This window comes from Lycorma delicatula, chromosome 4 (assembly GCF_047948215.1).
Source record: "Lycorma delicatula isolate Av1 chromosome 4, ASM4794821v1, whole genome shotgun sequence".
Lineage (NCBI taxonomy): Eukaryota > Metazoa > Arthropoda > Insecta > Hemiptera > Fulgoridae > Lycorma > Lycorma delicatula.
Window position 1 is genome coordinate 76,874,525 of NC_134458.1, and position 18,473 is coordinate 76,892,997.

The 18,473-nt window shown below is 30.1% G+C and overlaps 1 protein-coding gene across 4 annotated transcripts in view; it reads right to left on the minus strand.

Moving 5' to 3' along the window:
• The window catches only part of LOC142323570 (catenin delta-2-like), a 172,659-nt gene that overhangs the window by 76,165 nt on the left and 78,021 nt on the right, over positions 1-18,473 (minus strand). For all 4 annotated transcript variants that reach the window (XM_075363377.1, XM_075363378.1, XM_075363376.1 and 1 more), the window contains exons 5-6: positions 8,291-8,474; positions 5,687-5,948 (exon numbers count right to left, since the gene is read on the minus strand). In XM_075363377.1, coding sequence (XP_075219492.1) covers positions 5,687-5,948; positions 8,291-8,474 — 446 coding nt within the window. The remainder of the gene's footprint in view (positions 1-5,686; positions 5,949-8,290; positions 8,475-18,473) is intronic.

An 18,473-nucleotide genomic window follows, 5' to 3' on the forward strand; every position in this document is an offset into this window, starting at 1 on the left:
ACTACTCAAATTAAAGAAAACTATTTATACTTCAGGGCAGGGCAGCTATAGATTTCTGTTAAATTAAGGAAATAACAAATCCTCAACATGCAAATTTAGTAAACCATGATAAGTTTTAAACAAAATTTTTATTCCAGAAAAAGTTACATAACAAACAGGAAACTAGCCAACGGGTTTACCCTAGTAAAACATTTAAAATATATATATACAGTACAGTATATGATGATAAACTGAATTAAAAGTAAACTATTAGGTGCTCTCAATTATAAACTGAACTGCAATGCTGAAAGTAGATATTATAATCACATTTGAATTATCCCTATTAACAGTTGATTATGTTGCAGTTAACAACTACAGCAAAATAATCATTTAAATACAGATCTGATTAGTCAATCTCAATTTGAAACTGTTATAGGATTTTTATTTTTTTACTGATTTTACTGAAAGTAGTGAACACACATGACATTCCTTAATATTTTCTTACATCATATTTTTAAACAATTAGGCTATTTTTAAGAATAAAGTTTAACTCATCTGATGTTAACAGCCTCCCAAAACAACACCTTCTGAGTACAAGATGTCTCTGTGCTTCCCAGTACTCCAGTGAAGTACCTTGGGGTACAGCTGGATGGGAGACATTCCTTTAAGAGACATATTATTGAAACCGTGATTAAAGCAGAGAAGATGGTGGCTGTACTGAGCAAGCTTCTCAGCAATGTTAACGGGCCAAGATCTACAAAATGGCACATATACTCTACTGTCGTGAACTCAATTCTGGTATATGGGGCACCTACCTGGTTAAGAGCCCTTACAACACAGCGTAACTGACCAACCCTTGAGTGGGTCCAAAGAAGGATGTCTCTGAAAGTCTGCTCAGGCTACAGAACTGTCTCCTCTGAGGTGGTGTTCGTTATCATCAGTACACTGCCGATAAAAACTTGCTGGCAAGGTTCATGGAAGACTTACTGGGGAGAAGGGAGGATAGGCGTTGTCTTATGGTGTTCTCCTAGACAGGTGGCAGTTGCAGATGGGATGAATCTGACAAGCGAAGATGGACAAACAAGCTAATTAAATGTGTTGTGCCAAATCACAAAAAAATATTATCCAGCAGTACTAGCCAATTATGACATTAGAAGGTGACATGATGACCAATTTTCTTATTAGATTAGTTATAAAGTAACAATCTGTAGACATAATTTAAATAACAAGGGTAATCGTTAACATCAGGAAATGATGAGCAAGTATTACAACACTAAATTCAATAAAATCTGTCACAAAAAACTTTTTTAATAGGTACTGATTTATCTGATAACCTGTATTTGCAAATTAAGAAAAAAATAATACATTATGTATTAAAACCTCTCATGTTTTTACCACATTGAAGTTGGCTGTGAAAATATTTTACAATTGAATAAAACAATAAATACTCATTCAAATCACTTTTTCAATACTTCTAGAACAACTACTTTCATTGATTAAATTTACAGCCAATGGTTAGGAAGATCAATTTTTAAGAAGTTGAAATTTATAATCGGCTTTTTGCTGCAACATTAATCCCTCATTAGAACTTTTCATATGCCTGAAGAAAATCAGACCAGTGATATAATAAAAGTAACAGAGTAAGTTAAAATGTTTATTCGTGTCTTATTACCATTATAACCGAGCAATGAACCCCATAGTTCTATCAGTAATACAAGAAATATTTAGTTTAAATTATTTATTATATTAATAATCCAGCTATACTAAGAAGCAAACTCCTACAATGTAAAACAGAGGTTACATGCAAACTGCTATTTGCTGAATCATCTTGAACTTCTGTTATGCATCCCAAACAACTTCACTATCGCACATAACATTTAACTTCAAAAGAATCTTTTGAGGTTTCAAATAGATAACATAAGTAACATCAAATTATTTAATTACTAAAATGCCATTAGAAGCATAAAACTGCATTAAAATTATAAAATTTTTTAATAAATATAAGTAAATCAACAGGTTTGGAGCACTAAATGATCATGAAAAATAGGATATTATATAAAATATTTACTATAAAACTAATGATTGTTTAACAAATTAAATTAACAAACAAAAGCACAATTACTCTCTTGGACAGTTGCATTAATTTAATTGTCTTTAGCAATATTTATAAAATTAAAATAAAATACAGTAAGTTCCTGCTTGATGCTGTGTCTTCTAACTCATTATCTAATACTTATAAATGACTTATTATGTAATACTTATAAAAAAAAAAATGGTTGCAACACCCTTCACTAACGTTAAAACTGTCAGTAACAAAAAAATTGGCTGTAGCCCAGCATTTCCTGGAAGATAGTCTCAAATTAATTTATTAGAAGCTATAACGTAACAACAGGAACTAGATAGTTGGGAAACTTACTTTATCGATAGCAACATAGAAACTAAATTTTTTGGAACTAGATAGTTGGGAAACTTACTTTATCGATAGCAACATAGAAACTAAATTTTTTATCAACAATAGGGTAAAATATCTACATCTTTGAATTTCATATTTATTAAAAAAAATTGTTTTGTGAAAGTTTTTCATCATAAAACATCTTCTATAATGTCTGTTCATGAATGGGTGTATCTCTTTGGTTAAAGGTTCAAGATACCTTTATCTTTCTTGAGGTAAGTTTTATCTATCCAACTCATCTAAGAGGCATGCATTGAGTCATAGTGAGTAATCTGAATTGGATCTTTAAATGATTTTAAGTTAAATTTATTCTTTCCACTGAAATTTACATACCGTAATGCAAGTTGATAATTTTTATTAATTTACTATTAATAATTTTTATTACATTTAGTGGAGGAAATAAAATCAGACAAAAAATTAGCAGCTTGCATTATGGTGTGCAAGCATACTGCTAGGTTAGTTGTCTGCAATAACTAGATTGTTTTTCAACAAGGTTTTACAAATGAGGTGTCTTATTGTTCAAAATAAAATGCTTAATAAATTTTGTAATAAGTAAAGTTTGATCAAACAAATAATTACAAAGATATTGAAGAATAAAAAATTGGTGCTATTTTGAAATTTTTGAAGGTGACATTTTCACATTTTTTTATTTTGGAAAATAAGACACTAGTCTTAGATTTGCCAAAAAATTTAATTAAAGTTTCCTGTTCCTGAGAAATGTTTTTGTTGAAAACAACAAAATGGCGTTCAGAAGGAAAACAAAGCAAAATAGGACTTAAGTCAATATAAATGTTTTTGCTCATTTTGGTGTCCTGAATCAGTACCTGAAGTTAGGGGAATACATCCAGGAACACCCCAAATATAGTATTTACATAGTAACTATTGATGATTGTCTAATAGTCAAAGTGGCCATCTACATTTAGAGCTTAAATAAAATTCTTAGTTAATAATTCTTGAAAACCTTTTTTTCCAGTTTATTTCAATAACTGTTCAACATACAAATCTTTAAAGTTTAATTTGTTCTAAAAACTGGAAAAACTTCAATCCTATGACTATTGTGTTTTTTTTTATGATAATATAAAACAGTTAAAAACATCTCATTCAATAATTCAGTATAATTGTCAAAAGGGAGAATTTCTCATGTTAATACAGCAGGTTATGGAAGGGATTTTAGAATTCTGAAGTGTCCTTAAAAAATATAGGGAAGCTATCATACTGACACTACACTAAAGAACAATTAAAACAGTTCTGAACAGTGGAGTGGACTTCAGATGCATGCATAAGTAATCAGTGATGGTGATGCAACATTTCATGACACCAGTCAAGATCTGGACAATTAAAATTTTTTATGCCAAATCTGAACTGGTGACAATCTTTCAACATGAATATTTTTGTATTTTTAATGAACAGCCACATGAAAATAATATTGCTATTGGGATCACCGGCTTAGAGAAATTTGCAGCGTGTGGTGAACATGCTTAATGAGTTAGATGTTGATGATAATTTTTTACTACTATTCAGTAATTACTGTTAATCAGCAAGCTATTCATAAGGTTCAAGTATCTTATGAACACACCTCACAAGTAGTATGGAAAATGAATTTATTATTTAAAGTGATATCCTAAGGGTTTGTTAAAATATATTTTTATTTGTTGTATTTTATCTCATTATGAGCAAAATGGAAATAAAACATTTTTAGACCACTGAAATCAGTAAAGATATCCACAATCATCTCTTTTTTGTAAACTGACCATTAAAAAAATTAAGGAAATGCTTAAGAAAGCTATTTTGTAGACAAATCTTTATTAGGGGAAAACTAAGTTGAGGCTGATGTTAAGAATGAAGTTCACTGAAGTATGAAGTATGTCTCACTGCTTACAGCCTATGAGGCAGCTTGGGTCTGAGATAACCAGTCTCATCTTAATGTGGATGAAACAACTCATGCAGTAACATCTCCTAACATTAACTGATTTAAATTCATTAGGCGAATTAAATTTGTACTTTGGTCATTGGGATTCAACAAGTGGGAGGGGCTGCATCGGGAATTTTCAGTGACCTGATAAAACCATCAAACTTCAACCGAGTTATAGCAAGTATTAAAAAAATATAATTGCAAAATTCAAAAAGTAAAGAAACCTTCAGTTGATGGAAGGAAATCTGCAATGAATCCTAAATTTTAAGGAGTCCTTAAGTAATGTAAGACAAGGAATTTCAATGGCAACATATTATTTAAAAAATAAACATTCATTACGTACTTCCGCTCCCAAAAAAATAAACAGGATTCAGTAGAAAAGACTACAAACATGGGCCACAAGATTAGCATTAGAATTTAAGAATAAGAAGGTACAATTTTATCCTATCAGTATCCAAGACAATGGTTTTTCTTTTTGTGTGAGCCCTAAACAGGAGAAATTTTCTGGAAAGTGTCATAAGCAGCAACCACCTAAATGAGTCCCAGTATAAAAAACACTAGCTGCTGGAAGGTGTAAACATGGGGGCTGTTGATAAATCCTGTGGTTTGAACCAAAGAAGAAGCGAGAAAGAATAAGGTAAGGGAAGGTTAACAGAAGAGGAAGAATTGTCAATCCACAGAAAGACTGTCTCTGATCAGAGTAATCTGCTGTATTCCCAGGAAAAAATATGGGCCATAGCCATCATCTATTTTTAAGTTAACTTGCACATAATAAGAAAATTACAATAATTTATAGAATTCATTACAAATTAAATAATAACCAGGTGAAATTAACTGAATTTTAGTCTAATAATAATATTTCACTTACTTCATTTTAAACACCATTTTTTGGCAGAAACAAATACAACATCAAGCTGGGACTAACCATACAAACACATCTTCATTACAGAAAAAATGAATCTGATCAATTAAAATTAGAACAAACTTTAAAAAAGAAAGAAAATAACTACTAGAAAATGAAACATTAATGTATCTATAAGCTGCTAGAAATAGTAAGTATGAATAATACTATTTAAAAATATCAAGTTCACTGCTTCTTTTTCTTTCAAAATGAATATAACCTCACATGCTACTACAATACAGTAATTACAATGATACTAAATTTTATCAAAGCTACTAAAAGTAAAAAACTAAACATAAAAAGAGGATTAATGCCAAAATTCATGTTCATTTAGTTGGTATTTCAACATAAATATCTGAATTAATCAAAAGCACGCAATTAACACAGCCTGGACACACTGCAATATTTGATGATTATGATAAATAACCTTCTTCAATAATACCTGCATCATTTGGCGGATACGCAGATTCTTGCCCTGTGACATGATGTTCATAATTAGTGAACTGAGGGTGTCCATGTGGGTGTGGATGAGGATGAGCATGGGGATGAGGATGTGGATGAGGGTGGGAATGTGGTGTTGTGGAGTAACCAAGTCCTATACCAACAGGAACAGGGACTGGAACTGGAACTGATACATAATCCACTGGCTGCGACTCTGGTCCCATGTGATGAACTTCACGAACCACTTTTGTTACAGTTGTCACCTACAAAACAAAGAAAAAATAATTAATAACTAAGAAAAAGTTAATGAAATAAATAGTGTTTTTATCTGTTAGAAGACAATAAGCAAATAGCAATATCTGCTAGCAAATTACCAATCCATGGTATAGTGTATAAGCCATTCATCCACACAGTGGTGGGTTCAAACTCTAGTCAGGATTGGAATTTTTCACATGCATTAATCTTGTATCAGAAACATTCAGGGAGAAATCTATAGTTATTTGAATAAATGAATATTTTAATTTTGATTCATCAACATTTATATTAATAAAATATAATATCATTTTAATCTTTATATTATGAATTCACAATTAATAAATAATAAAATCATTTCTCACCCGATAAAAAGTCAATGTTGGAATAGGATTGGTAGATTTTAAATATAAAACTGAAACAAAATGTATTACACACTTTAGGATCATAAGGCCAGTTTTACTTAAAGGCATCACAAATTACCATGCTATCACATGAATTTTAATTACTTAGAAATTTAATTAATTAAGAACTAACATTAACATTATTTATTTTCATTAATTATACTACTTCTGCTACTAAATAATTAACATTGTTCTCAATCATTTACTGATGATTAAACGAACTACGCAGATTCTTGTTGAAATGAATAACAGTTCATATTAACTTACATAATTTCAAGTATAATCTTCTTCTGATCACCATATTTTATATATATATGTAAAAGAATAATTAGAAGTTATTCTTACAGCTCTCATTCTTATAGTTATTCTTATTAAATGGGGCAGAATTATAAGTTGAATATAAATCTTCTAAACTAATCTAAAAGAAGTTTAAGTTAACACTCAATAATAAGTTAGATTTATTAATTTCACAATTGTCTACTAAATCAAGTCTACTACTTCATAAAAAATACACTATTTTAATTCAGGAAATAAAATGTGCAGTAATGCAAACAGTGCTGTTTAATACTACCAAATATTTTACTATATCACGTATTATAACAAAATTTAAACTATAAAAAAATTTTAATACATAAATTAAAGCTAACATGTTTAATTTGATTTAAATAAACAGAAAACGTTTGGATTAAGTAAATATAATTAATAGCAGAGTTTAACAATTACATATAATTGTGCTTAGTGCCCTGTGTACACAATAGTACACAATAGAAGACTTCCTCATAACTGACTCAAATCAGGACCGATACCATGTCAGTTAATATTTAAAAAAAGTTAATTTTCTCTGACTGATCAGATAAAATGAATTCAAACTGGATAGAAAAAAAGTAAAGCATTATAAATTAGTGCTAATAACACTTACAATAAATTAGTAATTTTTTTTAATTTATGCTCATCGACTTCAACTTCTTTTTTCCAGAATCATGGCAGCAGTTCTTGAATTCCATGAAATAATCATTTAATCAATGTAGAATATTCAAATTTTCATAAGTAATATGATACTAATCCTGACTTTATATTAAAGAGTACATACCATCACATATTACTAGAATATATACTAGTATACACATATACTAGTATTATATATAGTGATTCTCGATAATCTTTTGTAAGTGGAGCTAATATTACCTAATGATGCCGATTAAGAAACACAGTAAATAAAGACTTTCCCTGAATGGTAACGTTTATATATACATATTTTTTTCATAAATCGACAATAATATGACAAATGTTACGCTTCATCAATAATAAGTAAATAATAAAAATGTTATGAAAATAAAACACTAATGTGGGGAATAAGTCTAATAAATTTATAACAAAAAACAGAACTTAATTTTATGCTCATTGAGTTTATATACACAAACATGAGTGTAAAATGTTGGTAAACTTTATGGAAAATACAATAACAACATAGAAATTTTTAGGGTACATAGTGTAAAAGTTTGTATAATGTTGACTAGCTCTTAAAAAACCTGCTACTGTTTTGGAACCTGAAACCTTAGTTTAAAATACTCAGTTGACAGAGGTTCTACTATACTTCTAAATTTCAAACTGCAACTATTAATGCCTTCATTATAAAAGCAGAAAAGGAGAGCATAATTTCCTTCATAAAGCATAAAAATTTCCTTCACAGGAAACCTTCCTACACATATATTTCTGAAGTACAATTACTGTAGTTTATCTGAAGTACAATACTGACTAGAAGTAATATCTTACAAATGGCATTAGAATTACAACTTAACTGACATGAAAAGAACCTGAAAACTAACTATAAAGAATTGACTTACTTGAGCATTGGATTAGCAAGGCTGAAACAGAACACAGCACTTGTATTAATGTTCTTATAAAATAAAAGCTCCAGTATAACCCACAGATATTTTAGCAAACAATACCTGTTGAGTAGTTTGTTGTTTCTGTGTGCGCGAGACTAGTGTGGCAGTAGAATTATCAGAAAGATGCGATGAAGAGTTAGGTGAATGGTTATCTGGCCGAGTATGCTGAACATGAGGAGCATGTCCTCCATTATAAGACATATCTACAGAATAACTACTGGATTGCTGCATCTCTGGCTGCGACCTGAAAAACATTAACTAAAATTATAATTGGAACATTACTGAATAAAATATCTATGACATTTATTATTTTTTTTATAACAAATTTTCAGTCGTATCATATAAGAAAAATGAATTTTTCATCTTTGCCAATTAGAAAAACCAATCCCTATTTATTGTAATTTTTTAATTTGAAAATAATTAAGCAGTTTCAATGAGGTAAAACACGTACTTTCAGTTGGTGGAATTGGTTTTAAAAACCTTTAATTTTTCAGTAGTTTTATTAGCAAAAAATTAAAATAATTTGTAAAAAGATGAAATATCACTGTTAACAAATTGTTATAAAAGATAATGAAAATAATTTTTCATTTAAAACTTGGTAAAGTTATAGAATTCATATATAATGTCCTTAAGAAGAGATTACAATAATACAGTTTTAGTTTTTCAAAATCTGTTTATAAGTATATAGGGCTTAAATGAACAGATTAAAAAATTTCACAAACAAGTAAACCGGGAATTCAAAGATTTGAAATACTTTCAAAATATGATTAATTAACTGTCTTGACTATTAGTTATATATACCACTTTGAATTTCTCAAATATTTTTAATTGATCAATAGTTATAGGCATTTCTTTATGGCTTGTGCAACTTGTAAGTATATACTGCTGCAGCAGTCGTGGTACTAATGCGCCTACTTAGCGAGCGGCTTTTTGTTCATTAAATACTGTCGAATCTACTGGTCTTAGAAAAAAGTGCTCACTAGCAAAATTGTGTAGAATTTTTTCTAGCATTTCGCTATTCTAATTAATAGCTGATACATTAAGAAAAAATCGAAAGAAAACTGAAAAAAAATTTTTTTTTACAATAATCTGTTAATAAAAAAATTATCAACAAGATAAAGTTTCATATGTTAATCCACACACCTTTAGGGACTTCTTTCCACTTGGTCACAAGCTTGGGAAATTTTTTTCTCATATTTCAACTCTCCAGATCTAATATGCCTCATCTACAGGGCAATTTCAAATATTCAAAACAATCTTAAACATTTCCTTGGTTTTAATTAAACCATTTTGAATTCAGAAGATGTATTTGAAATTAACAGTGAATGGTAATATTCTCACTGTATAAATTCATAACTGAAAAACAATTTTCTGTTTTTACTCTTACAGAAAAAGATGATGCAGATAACATATTATTTAACGACAACTCATTTAAGTTTCCACTAATTCAGTTTTTTATTTTTATTTCTTGAACAGAAGGAACATCTTTGCATTCCTGGAGGAGCCTCTTGTGTTTTATTGATTTTCTTTTACATGTAACAAATCTTTTAGTAAAATTTCCAACAGTCTTTATACAGTTGTTTTAAGCCATCTATAAAAAAAAATGGTTCAATGAACCTCCCCACCAAACCATCCACTTCATGAATGAATTTCTAAAAGGCACACTTTTCCAACATATGTAAATTTGAATATTACTGTTGAACTGATCTAGCACTCTGAAAAATACATTTAAGAACATTTCTGGTTGCATAGGTTGCAAATGAACTGAGTTTATGAAAAATGTTGGTGCCTCCTTTAGTTCTATTGTACACCAAAATTTGGTTGCTTGTACCTTCATCAACTAGATTAATGCCCTTTTTTAAGAAAATTTAACTAACTTCAAATAATAAAATAATAACAGGACCAAAGTAAAAAAATAACTCTTTCTTTCTCTCATTCTTTTTTCGATTTAGACTTTCACAAGATGGGGAAGTTCTACTGATCAAATAATGGTGTGTGCATGCATGTACACACACACACACACACACACACACACACACACACACACACACACACACACACACACACTACACTGAAACAAACCAATACTAAATTATTACAATAAAATAAAAATATCTTCAAATAATCATAAATGCAATGTATTTTGTTTTTGCAAAAAATTACTCCTTTACAAAATAAAAAACAACCATCATAGTCAATCTATTATGTGAAGAGTAAAACTTGAACATACATAATAAAAAATATGAGTGAATTGAGAATCTCCTACTTTTATTGAATTTGGTTAAAAATTATAATGATGAACTGTATACTGAGATCTACTGTACCCATGCTCTGCTTATAAATTAAATTAATTAAATGGCCAACACTCAAATGTCATACATCTGCAACAATACGAAATGGGACTATCATCAACAAATCAGCTACTAATTAATTAAAAAGTTACAATATTAAATAGTAATGGGTTCACTGAACCCCAGCATACAGTTGGGAGGTTAAGAATGGTATGTTTGCCTAATATTGAGGAGGTGGGAATAGAATCTTCAACCACGAGGTTGTCTTTTTGTAAGAGGCAATATCAAAGAAGCTATTTGCTGATTTGTTGGTCCTTCATCCCATTTACTTTCTTTCTTATTATTATCTACTTATTAGTCAGTTACAATCATGCAAAAAACAGTATTTACCTAATCTTTTAAGGCCTCAGAATTCCACTGTTCAGTGCAGTGCTTGCCAGAAATTAATCACTTATCTTCATTTAAAGAATAACTTTCTCTTTCTCTGTGTGTGTGTAGGTCCGTTGTTATAGTGGCAGTTACAATATGAAATCGGTAAATTACTTCACACACTTAACTTTAAAAGTACAAAGCAATTTATAATGACAGTTTATCTCATTTTATTAAACAATAGTGACCCCTCGCTGCTCCACACCGTTATTATTACAAAGTAATGTTATATATTTTAAAAAATCAGCTAAAAACCTGTTCCACTTACAACACATCTCAACCCTAATCCCCTTGTTTTTCTCTATCCTTTCCCACCACAGGTAAAATGGTTGCTTAAAACCTATTTTCAGTCTGTCCAGATATTCTACTGGACAAATCAGGCTGATTTTTTTTGTTCTGCTAAGAACGGCCCACAGATATGTGGGCCATCTTAGGTCTGTCAGTGCTTAAAAGACCTTCAAAGTGATTTTCCTGTGAGCAATAACCATGAAAAGTTTCTCATTTAAGTAATAAATGAGGACTTTTTTGTGGTCTGATAACATATCTCTGGGTCACTTTGAGGATAATAAAAAAAAAGGATCAGTCTGATATGTCCAGTAGAAACCCCCACACAGACTGGAAAAACATTTACAGCCCAATTTTTTTTAAAACTATTCTAAAAAAAATTACTGCCCGCTACAAATTACTAATTTAAAAATAAATAATGTATATTGAATATACAGAAAAATATAAAAGTTGAAGAAATAAATACATAAGATCAACTTACATATTCCAAGAACTAGTGTTAATATAAAACAAATAATATATTTTTTTAAAGTCTATTAAGTAATTTTAAAAATAATGTAATGCTATTCAAATAAAATTAAGTAAATGAATCAATGGTTGTAATGTTTTTTTTCCTGTATGTAATTATAGTTACTGATAGTTAACAAGATTGGTTTATATTAATAAAAAAAATACAGTTAATGGGTAGCGTTTGCGCTATACTGTCAGCTTTCTTTAAAAATATATGTTACAGCAGTTTGGGAAAAGAAAAAAGCTTTTATTCCAAATTTCTTTAAAATTACTAATGATTAACCAAGTATTTAAAAAAAAATTAGGGGGAATGCATTTTTAATCTTAAAAAAGGTCTCAAAAAAACTTTAAGACCAAATTTTTTAAAGGATAATATGGTTATTTATGCAGTTTAAACAGTACGTTCTGGTGTACTGTACTTTGGTGATAACCAACTACCTTTTTAAGAATAATTTTTATTTCCCTCACAATTCAATTACAAGTTTTCAGAATTTGAACTTAGTATTAAAATAATATTATCAGATTTATATTTTTCAAAGAATTCAAGTATGCAGTGTAGAATACCCTGAAAAACTTACAATCAAATTTATAACTTAACAAGGTCATAATAAATTTCTTCATAAAAAAGACTAGAAAATCTAAAGAAATAAAAAAAAAATAACATGACTACTCCCTTTCTATACCAGTAATAATTACACTACCGATAGTAAAAGATTTTTCCTATTTTATGTTGAGGTAACTACAGATTTCATTTCTTTTAAGTTACAATTCATTAAATAGATTTTATTTATAATTTGGATTTAAAACTCTCATTCTGAACAAAAGAGGTCAAGTGTCCATGAACCTATAATAATTTACACACATACAATATTTTCAAAATAAGTTTAGCATATAATAAACTTAGTACAAGGACGAATAAAAAATTGTCTAAACTTTTCGTTCTATTTATTTGCAAAACGGTAGGGGTTCAACATGTACATCATCTTTCTATACAGCTACTTCCCTTGTCAATATACTTGATCCAGCAGTCGACATGATTATATAATCATTCCAAAAAGGTTTTTGGATGGTTGTGAAGCCACTTGTATCGCTTCCTGCACATCTAAGTCTGTGAAAAATTGACGACCTGACAAAGCATCCTTGAGTAGCCCTAACAGATGAAAGTTGGAGAGAACAAGATCTGGGCTGTACAGAGGATGTTCCAGTACCTCAAAATTCAACTTTATGGTTTGAATGTTTGACCTTGTTCTGCAGTAACCTGTCTTGGTACCCATAGCACACAAGACTTTACAGAAGCTGAGATTGGCAAAATTTTTGTTCAAAGATACTACCTCATCGCTAGTAAGTTGCCAATTTCCAGAACCATCTCTCAAGCTTTCTGAATCTTGTCATCCATGGCGGGAGTTCTGCTCCCTCTCTGTGCGTCACACTCATACTACCATGTTTAAATTCCTTGATCCACAAAAAACTTTTTTTGTGATAAAGCACTGTCCCTGTTTGTGATAAAAGTCGATGATGAATTTCTGCTCCTTTCACCCCTTCTGACTACAGAAATTCAATCACTGCTCGTTGTTCCTCCTTGGGGCAAACTGTTAACAGAATGGATATATTTACACTGTAATAGATGGAAGGTAAATGACATGATTGGGATGAAATTTCGCACACGTCACCACAGTTGTACCAATTCTAACCAAGCATGCACAGAAGGCAGTATGACAACCTTGAAGGAGTGTTATGATGAAAATGTAGATAATTTTTAACTCGCCATTATATAATGGAAACACAAATTTTTTGTTAACTCACATGAAAGCAGAATGGGTAATACTTGTTAATAATGTTTTTTGTCTAACACATGGCTGGAAAATGATCAACTAGCAAAAAATAATAATTCACGAATGCATTTATTTTTTATTAATCAATTGTTTTTTAATGATTATTCTGATTTGCTTAAACTGTTTAATGTGTTTAGAATGATTTTACAGATATTTATATTTGGCTTTTCCAAAACCTTTTAGCAGTGAGTTACTACCCAGAGCTTCACAGTTCAGAATAATTAACAAGTAAAATTATTTTCTTATGAAGAAAACAAATCTTTAGGTGAATTGAAACTAAACTGAGACTTTAAAAAACTTTATTTTTTTTAAAAACTTGTTTTCATACAAGTAAGAAATCCTTTAAAAATTCAAAAGCAGCAAAGCCATTACAGTGAAGAAAAAACCTGTTGTATTGTTAAGGAATTTACATACATTATTGGGAAAAATGTCTCAAAAACATAGAAACATTAGATAAAATCATATTTTATGAGAAATAAGAGGCCTGGCTTTATAAAGTAGGCACTATAGTTGCTAGTTCACATTTTTATACAACTTCTGAATAGAAGATAACTGTCCTTAGGCAGCTCAAAAGGCATACACAGGGTTGCTATCCCAGTAAGCCCTAACAGAGGTGGCTATCCTTCTGACTACTAGAAGGTGCCTCGATACTATAGATGGAAATAGGATGGGCAGCTGACTTTCCCTTGACAATTATCTGAAGAAACAAAGGAAAAAAGGAGATAGAAATGGAAAGGAACAACCAACTTACAGAGGTGCTGCACAATATAAATGAGAATCATGTCTAAAGTTATCCACCAGAATAACAATAGTGTAATCTTGTTAAAAATTCAGGAAAAATATTTTTTGAGAAAACCAATTGTAAACAATTAACTTCTGTTCTCATACATTTCTTTTAATATTAATCCTAGTCCACAAAAGGTGGGAAAATGTTTAATAAGAGGAGAAGAGAAAAACCCAGAAGAAAAATTTCATTAAATTTGGTTAGCAGTTTTGGTGCCTACCTTATTAAGATAGATACAGAATTACATCCCAACAAAATAACAAATATCTCAAAAGATGCTATTAACTCTCCAAGTAAAATTCTAACAAATATTTAAAAAAAATAAATTAAGAACCATAAACTTCATTTTTAAAAACAGAAAATATCAGTCAAGGTGGACAATAATATCATCAATGTTTATTAATATTTAAGTAAAATAGTTATAACCTCATCAGATACTGAAGAGATAACTTTTCTTATTATGCATAAAAAAATATATATATATATATATAATCTTATTTAAAAGCTTTATAAACAGTTATAAATGTTACAATTAAGTTTTGTTATGATTATTATAATAAAAAATAAATTCAAACACGAACCAATAATAGACCACGTGACTAATATAAAAAACAAACTGATGTGCTAGATAACAAATCAAACGTTAAAGCTTTTGTAAAACATAAAGCAACGAACAAAAGCTGAAAACAAGGTTTCAGCTTTCCAACTGTGGGTTAAAAGGGAACTGTCCTGCTCCCCTGTCTGGTAGTTAATTAAAATTTATTGGCATTAATGCTACAGGTACACTAGTCATCACATCATACTTTCACCCATTCCAGAGATATTAAACAAAATACACACCCATATCCAGTTTTTTATTTTTTTATTTTTGGATTTAAGAACCTTGTAAATCAAGAACCAAAATTTTGGCCCATTACAATATTCTCTCTTAAAATAAAAATCTAAAAAAGTAAATATGGACCATATATATACATCAGTGTGTGTATATATATATATATATATATATATATATATATATATATACTTCTTTTAATGAACATATCATAGATTTTGTGATGAAAAACAAAACAAATAAATGTTTTAATGAAATGTATACACATCAATACTCATAATTACACAGATGAATGCTAAATATGAGGAGTGCCCAAAAATAATCAGAATCGTGTTGCAATGAGCATGGTTCTTTTGCTAGGAAAGTGTCAAGCAACTTTTTCTGTGTCAGTCTGCCAAGCAGCATCCCCTGGGAAGCTTATGTCTGTCCTCTTTCAATTTTTTGGTGAAAGCTGTTTCACCGGCTTTTCATTTTTGTCATGGGGGACTTTAATGAAGCACGTGGCCACATTAAATTTAAATTAAATTATCATTTAATTTAAATTTAATTAAATAAATAAATAAATTCAAATAAATTAAATTATCATTTAATTTAAATCTAATTAGCATGTGGCTGTAAATGTTTGCTTCCTGTTTGAGTAAAACACCACAAAAACTATTGTGATGTTGAAAACAGCTTACAAGGATACTGCTACAGAAAAAAACTCAAGTGTACAAGTTTCAAAAAAGGTGAAATGCTGATCAATGATCAACCTCATCCTTTCTTTTTCCTGTTCAGCCTCCGGTAATTACCGTTCAGATAATACTTCAGAGGATGAATGAGGATGATATGTATGAGTGTAGTCTTGTACAGTCTCAGTTCAAGCATATCTGAGATGTGAGGTTAATTGAAACCCAACCACCAAAGAACACCGGTATTCACCAAATAGTATTCAAATCCGTGTAAAATTAACTGACTTTACTACGACTTAAACGCTGGAACTCTCGATTTCAAAATCAGCTGATTTGGGATGACGCGTTCACCACTAGACCAACCTGGTGAATTGATCAACCTCATTCTGGACAACCTTTAACTTTCCAAAAGGAATAAATGCTGAAAATATTTACGCAACTAAGTTTGAAGACCGACGATGTACCACTGATGAAATCGAGAAGTTGTCTGGAATAACTTGGAGCTCGGTTCAGCAAATTTTATCAGATTTAGGGATGAGAAGGGTCGCTGCAAAGTTTGTGCCTCAGCTCCTAACTGCTCAGCAAAAAGAGGGCTGCTTGATTGCATGCCGTGCTTTGAATTTTGCCAATCCAGATTTCTTTACCAAGATCATTACTGGTGACGAATCATGGTGCTATGGTTATGATCCTGAAACCAAACAACAGTCAAGCCAGTGGACTGCAACATCACCTTGTCAAAAAAACGGCTGTCAAGTGAAGTCAAAGATAAAGACCACGCTCATTTGTTTTTTTGATGCGAGAGATGGTGCACATTCGGAATTCATTCAACCAGGTTAGACTATTAACCAGGGTTTCAATTTGAAGGTTCTGCGTAGGTTGCGCAACAGTTTGGGGCAAAAAAAAAGGCAAATTTGTGACAGATGGGTGACTAGGTTTTCCACCATGACAATGCACCTGCTCACACTGCACAGTTTTTAACAAAAAAAAAAAAAAAACAGCATGATCTCTTGCCCCACTCCCTTTACTCACATAATTTAGCTATACGATTTTTTTTTATTCCTGTAAATGAATGGGGCTTGAAAAGAAAGGGCTTTGCCAGCGTGGATGAGGTAAAGAAAAATACAAGGAAGGTGCCATCAGGCATTACAACAGACGAATTTAAAAATGTTTTGAATGGAATAAAAGATTGGACAAATATATTGGCTGTGATGGAGAGTAATTTGAATGGGATTGAATGCTTTTTATACAAAAAAAAGAAAAGGAAAAGTAAAAACATAAATTAAAAAAAAAAAGAATTCCAGTTATTTTTGAGTACCCTGAAATGCTTGTCACTGAAAATAATTCAAATAAGAATGTAAAAAAAGAACAATTTGAAGAACAGCTTCAATGGCTACTTATTAGATTACATAACCTGTTTAAATCACACATAAATAGGGAATAAATTATTCATTATTATGAGTTAATTATATTTTTTCATATAATTAAATCATCATCACCGATTAATTTAATTTTATCACATAATTATTTACAAGTAAGCCCATAATGTTACAATAACACTTAAATAGTCGATCATATCTAATTGCTAATTAAATCAATAATTACTAAAATTTATTTGGAATAAAAATATACAAACTATAGAAAATAGGTTTTCAGTGACTTACTTATTTGGTTGCATATCTCAGTCATTTTATTTAGTAAGATATGATTACAACCAATTATTAAAATATGAATAACTCAAACCTTTGCAATTTTAAAATAAAAGCAAAACAGAATTAAAATTGTAAATTGCAACTGTAAATCTTTCCTTAGCTGAATTAATAACACTGATAGACAAAAAAAGTTTTTTTTAATGTTTCTCTAACTGTAATACCATTTCTTGAATTGCTTTTTTGCATACATTACAGATCTGCAAACACAATTTTTCTATCATCCTTAGTTTTAAATAAATTACGCTTCAAAAAAAAATTACGGGAAAATATAGTTAAAATCTGTAAAATTTATAATTTTGCATATAATATGTTAAATCCTTGGTGGAAATGTTCACAGTGTTTGTCACTTACGTCTCCAAGATTGTCCAGGAAAAAATCCAGATGCGAGTGGAGGAAATATATTTTCAAAGACAAATTACATCCCATAGCTCTGTATGAAGTAAGAAGTTGATTAACAATATCGTGGTAATTGACGGATTTCTGTTTGCCAAGAAACTTTTTGCAAACATCTTTAAATGAAGCCCAAGCTGCAATTTCTACATTATTTAACATTGAGTTAAATACATCATCTTTGACCAACTCTCTTATTTGAGGATCAAAAAATATTCCTTCTTTAATTTTTCCTTCACTTACATTTGGAAATTTGTGCCTGTTGTACAAAAATCCGTACTATCCTTCTTCATTGCTTTTACAAAACTTTTCGTTAGTCCTAGCTTGTTATGGAGAGGAGGTAAAAATATTTTTTGGGTTCAACTAAGGGCTCATGAATAATATTATTCCCATTTGGAGTTAAGTTGTCTCGTTTCTTTCACTCTTTGGTAACATAATGTTTATCCCTAACTTGGCTGTTCCATTTGCAAAGAAAACACATGTACTTAGTATATACCTGCATGCCTAACA